This window comes from Nestor notabilis, unplaced genomic scaffold, assembly GCF_000696875.1.
Source record: "Nestor notabilis isolate BGI_N333 unplaced genomic scaffold, ASM69687v1 scaffold9950, whole genome shotgun sequence".
Classification (NCBI taxonomy): Eukaryota; Metazoa; Chordata; class Aves; order Psittaciformes; family Psittacidae; genus Nestor; species Nestor notabilis.
This window is the reverse complement of record NW_009912516.1, coordinates 18,707-24,859: the sequence shown is the minus strand read 5'-3', so window position 1 is coordinate 24,859 and position 6,153 is coordinate 18,707. Positions and strand designations below refer to the sequence as shown.

At 53.4% G+C, this 6,153-nt stretch overlaps 1 protein-coding gene across 1 annotated transcript in view; it reads right to left on the bottom strand.

The window, feature by feature from the left end:
* The window catches only part of RASSF1 (Ras association (RalGDS/AF-6) domain family member 1), a gene marked incomplete at its 5' end in the record, with an annotated part of 17,813 nt that overhangs the window by 1,705 nt on the left and 9,955 nt on the right, over positions 1-6,153 (bottom strand). The window contains 2 exons of the mRNA XM_010019850.1: positions 192-489; positions 898-1,011. Of these exons, the coding sequence (XP_010018152.1) occupies positions 192-489; positions 898-1,011 (412 nt within the window). The remainder of the gene's footprint in view (positions 1-191; positions 490-897; positions 1,012-6,153) is intronic.

Here is a 6,153-nt window from a genome sequence, read left to right as displayed (position 1 = left end):
CGCCCTTCTTCCACAGCCCAGCTCTGTCAGCCTGGCTCCAGAGCAGGGCTGCTCCAGCCCTCGCAGCAGCTCCATGGACCTCGCTCAAGCAGGTCAATTCATTTGCCTTCCTGACACACCAAGTCCTATAAGAAGCCTTCAGGTACATCTCTGTACCGCGGGGAAGCTGTTGGCTCAGAGCACGGACTCACCTTGCCCATCTTTCCGCATCTCCTTGAAAAGTGCAAACTTCTGGGGGTTATCCACCACCATGAATTTCTTGAGGAGCCCCTGGATCACCTCGCTCACCGTGGTCGTGCTGCTGATGTGCAGCTGCTTGATGGCATCCAGCGGCAGGTAGAAGGAGGTTCTCTTGTCCGTCATGTCAGCCAGGTTCACCTCCTTGAGGGCATCGTAGATGGACTGTGGCCGGATCCCCGCCGGCACCGTCACAGGGCGCCGCAGCTTCAAATGCACTTTGATGAATCCCGTGTAGGTACCATCCTCGTTCTGAAGCAAAGGAGAGGGGGGTCAGGCTCCTGGGAGTCTTTCCAGGCCTTCCCAACTCCTACTAGGGGTTTTCTAGCCTAGAGAGTGACTGCAGGACCTCGGTCCTGCTGGGAGTTGGAGGGTTTCTTATCAATCACGTAAGAAGTAACCCATCATTTCGGGTTAGGCACTACTGATTTTTTCCTGTTCCTTCCCCTCTGTACTGACTCATCCCTCCCTCGTGTCTTATTTAAAACCAACGCTGCTACAAGTCAGTTATGGAAACCATTACATGTAATTTGTAGTTGCACTTAAGTGAGCATTTGAAACCTCTGGGAATGTCGCTACCCTCACAGTCAGCAGGATCTCCCAGCTGTATTCCTCATGTTTTATTCCCTGCTTATTAGGTGAATAGAGCCCAATACATACCAGCTTCATCAATAGGCAGTTTGTAACTTTCGCATTGTACTTCTCAATCCTCTGTTTGATCTCCTGGATGGTCGGGGGCTCCGGTTTCTCTTCTTCTACTGTTTGTGTTACATTCTGAAATCAGAAGAGACGAGACAGGCTTTAGCTGTTAACGTGTGTTGGGTAACTCTGCCTTCTCGGGAAATGCAGGAACAAGAGGCTGCACAGACCCTGAGCTCAACCCCAGCAGTGTGATGGCAGAGATGGTCCCTACAGCCAAGAGGCTTCCTGCGCAGGATGCCACATCGCTGCCCCAAACCACCTCTGTGCACCAGTAACAGGCAGTGGAGGGTAACACAAAGCCCACCAAAGGCACAGAGCAGGAAATGCATCCCAACACAATCCAAGGCAGAGAACCCAGCCTCTAAAACCTGCTTTCAAAAAGACCAACTCCACCTGCTGAGTGTTTTGCAAGGAAATATCCCATAATAGTCACATCCTATTTCTAGTATTCATGACTTTGCCTACCCAAGCCAGGCAGCCCCTTCAAAGCACACGTGCTTCCAGCAGCTTCACCCGGGCAGAGCCCGAAGCTAAATCTCTGCTGCTCACTCCTCACTGCTCTTACCCAGCGCTGTGGGAACCATGGCTCAGAGCAGCAGAATCACACAAGGTGGTACAATTTGTACCACACAACGTGGTACAAACACATCAGCCGCTGCAAACCCAGTCAAGGCACCCCAGCCCCCAGCAAATGCCATTCGGTGCCTGTCCACGTGTGGGTTTGCTTGGGGAATATCCTTTTGGAAGGCAAAGCAACAAATGGGCTTTACCTGCAGGTCACACATGGGAACGTCGTTAACAAATGATGGGAAAACACAACCCCATTGCAGAGAGGCAGCTCACGGAGCTTCCCAAATGCAAGCCAGGGTTTAGAATGGCCGAGAGAGGCGATGAATGGGTTTGCAGGAGGCGGGTGACACGTTGGGTTTGCAGTAAGGCTCTGGGGGTGGCGGCTGCCTTCCTCCAGGACACAGGGACAGAGCAGGAAGTGCTGGGGGAGCCTGAAGAGGCTCTGATGAGGCACCGGGAACATGCGTTTGCAGATGGTTTCTCTGCAGCAGCCCCAAGCGAGTGCCTGAGCCATGCTCCCACCTCCCATCTGCCCAAGGACCATGGCACCGGCTGCAGGGGCCCACTGACACCCTGGAAACGGAGTGTCAGGATGTGATCCCCACCACGGCACCCAGTGCCCCGTGGAGCAGGGCAAGGAGGGGAGGGAAACCCAGAGCACAAAGCTGAAGCTACTGAGCCGCAGCCATGCCCCAGCAGACAGGCAGCAAGTGCCTCTGGGGACAGCCCCCTGCATCCCATCCCCATCCCCTGTGGATGCATCAAGCCCAAACCAGGTACTTCAGACAACAGCACCTTCAGTGTCCAACTAGAACAGTCTGCATTAACAGAGCTACAGGAGCATCAACAGCAGAGTTAATGCTCCTGTACTCGTGCGATGGAAGCAAGGACTTGTGTAACCCTGATGTGAACTCACAAGTGGGCTAAGAAAACCTATTAAAAAGGATTAAGCACAAGGAGCTAAACTAACCCAGGAGCTCCCTGGTGCCTGGTAAAGCCCAGCAGCCACCTCTGGGTCTCCTCATGGGAAATAACCTGCTGCAAGGACAGGACTGAGCCCCCTGCACCGCAGGTCTCTGTGGGCAGCCTGCGAGGACACACGGCTGAGGAGCATCCCCATGAGGTACCAGAGGTGAGGCTCCAGCGCAGGGACACTGGTCACATCAGCCTGTGGTGCCAGACACAAACCAGCAGCAGCACTTAGAGCATCCGAGAGGCCTCGATGACTTTATTGCCACGAGACCACTGGAAACTCCCTGCACAAGGCTCATCTTGTGCTTCAAGGTCTGACACCACCGGGTTACCCAAAGCCTTTCAGCAGAGGGGCTTTCCATGCCTCTGAGAGAGCAGGTTTCCTCTAAAGCACAGCCTGCAGCATCCCAAACCCGGACCTGCTGCGACAAGCCTGGATGTGTCCTGGACCATGCTCAGCATGGATTTCATCGACGCTCTGCTGCCTTTCCATAACTCACCCCCTTCCCCGGAGACAGGCTGTGAATACATTCAGCCTGAATCCACGAGCAGCAATCCCATATTTTATGTGGGCTTGCTCAGGAGTTAGAATTAGTGAGGGCAGGAAGCATGAAGGGATGTGCTATCGAGGCTGGTGAGGCTCGGAATGAAAACTGTCACCTCTAAGTAAGGGAAAAAAGGGGAAAAAAGAACCTTGGGAGCAAAGCTGCTCTATTCCCAAGCAGCCCCACAGCACACAAGGATGCAGCAAGCTGTAAATAAGCCAGGATTGCCCAAGGCTACCCATGATATTTCTTTTAGGAGGATAATCAAGCACAGGACAAGCTGGAATCCTGGTTGCAATCTGGCAGGACAGCTACAGGCTGGGAGTCCAGAGCCCCAGAGTCCTTCAAGTGATTCCCAAGTGAGAGCTCACAACTTCTGCTGGAGATTCGCAAAGAGCATGAGACCTCTGGGAACACCGACCCGGAGCAGCAACCGCATGGAGGAGCACGGACATTGTGTTAGAGTCATCTCCTTGTTCAGGGCCTTAAAACCTGCAGAGGGGCTTTGGACAAGGGATGGAGGGACAGGACAAGGGGAATGGCTTTAACCTGACAGAGGGGAGACTGAGATGAGCTCTTGGGCAGAAGCTCTTCCCTGTGAGGGTGCTGAGGCGCTGGCACAGGGTGCCCAGAAAAGCTGTGGCTGCCCCATCCCTGGCAGTGTTCAAGGCCAGGTTGGACACAGGGGCTTGGAGCAACCTGCTCTAGTGGAAGGTGTCCCTGCCCAGGGCAGGGGTTGGAGCTGGAGGAGCTTTAAGGTCCCTTCAACCCAAACCAGGCTGGGATTCTATGGTTCTAAAATAAAGGAAAGCTTTCCTGGGGTATTTCAGAATTGCACATGAACATCCATTCATGATAATGGCAGTTTCAACTCCACAATTTGACGAAGTCCTTCAGCACACACTTCCTTGCAATCCATTGACCGCAATAGGTCTTAGGTGGCTGCACACAGCTGATGAGCTGCCCAGAAGTAACACCAAGGACTGAGATTTTCAAGAGCAGCACTGGGGAGGAGAGGAGAATTTAAAACAGTGAAAAACTTCCCTTTAAGTTAAGGGAAGATGCACACTCAGAAACCCTCCACTTCCTCACATCACCCATTTCCCAGCGCTGGAGCCTGGCACAGCCATGCTGGCACCCACCAGGGCTGCCCCCAAAGTCACCCAGTGAGCCAGCACTGGGTGCAGCCCTCCTGCATGCAAAGAGACTTGTGTCTGCAGGGGTAAGACGTGCTGAGCACATACACTGTCCTTCAGTGCACAGACACAACCCGGTGCCCACCAGCATCCATCCAGACACGCACCACGAAAGCCAATGGGGCTCAGTCTGTCCCTGTCACTGCAATTTGCTTCTCTCCACTGGGACAAGTCCCTCCCCTCTTGTGATGTTTCCAGCTGAGGAAAACTGTGTGTGCCAGCAATTAAGAGCTTTTGGAGCAGCTCGTGCGCTGACGCCGCCCGGTTTCCATGGAGGATGCACGGCGCATCCAGAGCCGCGGGAGCCGGAGCGGAGCCGGTCCCCAGGGCTCCAGCAGGCACAAGGCAGATGTTAATCGCTTCATGCTCTGGGGAACATTCCTCACGCACAGCCCAGGAAGCCTGGCTCAGGACCACGGTGTGGTGGCACCATGTCACAGCTCTCACACCCTGACCCATCCCTGGCAGCGTTCACGGCCAGGTTGGACAGAGGCGTGGATGACAGTTCAGTGTGTGGTGTCCCTGCTGGAAGCAGCCAGAAGCTGGGATATGCCCTGGCAGGGGGGCACTTGCCCTTCTCGCCTCCTGCCCCAGCAGCACCAGGGAATGCGGTTGACAGCTCGGTTCCCACCTACATAAAGGTTTTCCCAAACTGCTGCTTTCCTCTGCCCATCCTGCAGCTTCTTCACACTCAGACACTCGTCTTGGAAAGCACATTAGGAAAGGGCACATGATTTATTTACCACATCTACTTGTTTGGGACTAATCCAAACATAAGCCAAAGCATCCATAGACCCCAGGATCCCGCTGGAGCGCATCCAAGAGCGCTCCAGCCACCACTGCTCAACCAGCATAACCCAGCACTTCCACCACACTGAGCCTTCATCTTCAGCTGGAAGATTCAACACCCTGATGTCAGAATTGCCCTAAGGAAACAGAATTCCGACCCTTGGCCGTCACAACTTAGGTGCTCGTGCAGCCACAGCTATGGGTAACAGGTTGTTCTCTCCTTCCACATGCAACTCTAACTGAAAACGAAACCCTGCATTATGACAATTGGACAAACACAGGGTTTAACAGCCACAATGTGTTCTCTCAGGGTCATTTTATACGTCATCTTCCACCCAGCGTGGAATTAATTTGCTTTATTAAGCTCCCAGTGTCAGTGACAGATGGTTTAACAATTTCCACTGCAGCACAATTTAAGGTGTGCAGAGAAAACCAATCTGCACTGAAAAAACAAGAGCAGTGTCCCCGCATGGGGCCCGTGGCTCTGTGACCTGCACGACTTAACGCTGCACCTCTGAAACAGCAGCTTGTGTGGACAACATAATCCAACATGGGAACCCCCCAGCCCTTCATCCCTCACATGTCAGTCGCGGTGCAAAAACCCAACCAGAAGTTACCACTTTTCACAGTGGCAACGTCTACGGCCAGTTCTTAGCAGTGCTTTGATTTGAAAAGGAAAACTGCAACGGGTTGTGAGTTATCCGGACCAATGCTGCAACAGAACAGTGCAGCGCCGCAAGACAGCTCTTCACTTCCACCCTAGGGGTGGCACGGAAGAAACCCTACCACAATACTCTGCCAGCTCCCCTTCCTCTGGCACCCTCAGGCTCAAGGGAGAAGAAACTTGCAATCATGTATGTCTTTTACAGACCAAAACCCAGCTGTGAGCAGGGCCCAAACCAGGCCAGGGAAGGGAAGTGCTGCTCCTTCCACCATGTACGATTAGATCAGCTACTTCTTGCTCCTCACGACTCTACCCAGATCTCTGGTTTACAAAGTCTCTGCTGCAGAACATGCAATTCTCTCCGAAGGAAGAAAAACAGAAGCTTTTAACCATAAACCGTTGCCACATTTCCTGTTGTACTGGGACAGGATGAAACAAGCTCTTGACAAAACAACAGCCCGGTAGCTCTGCCTGCGCC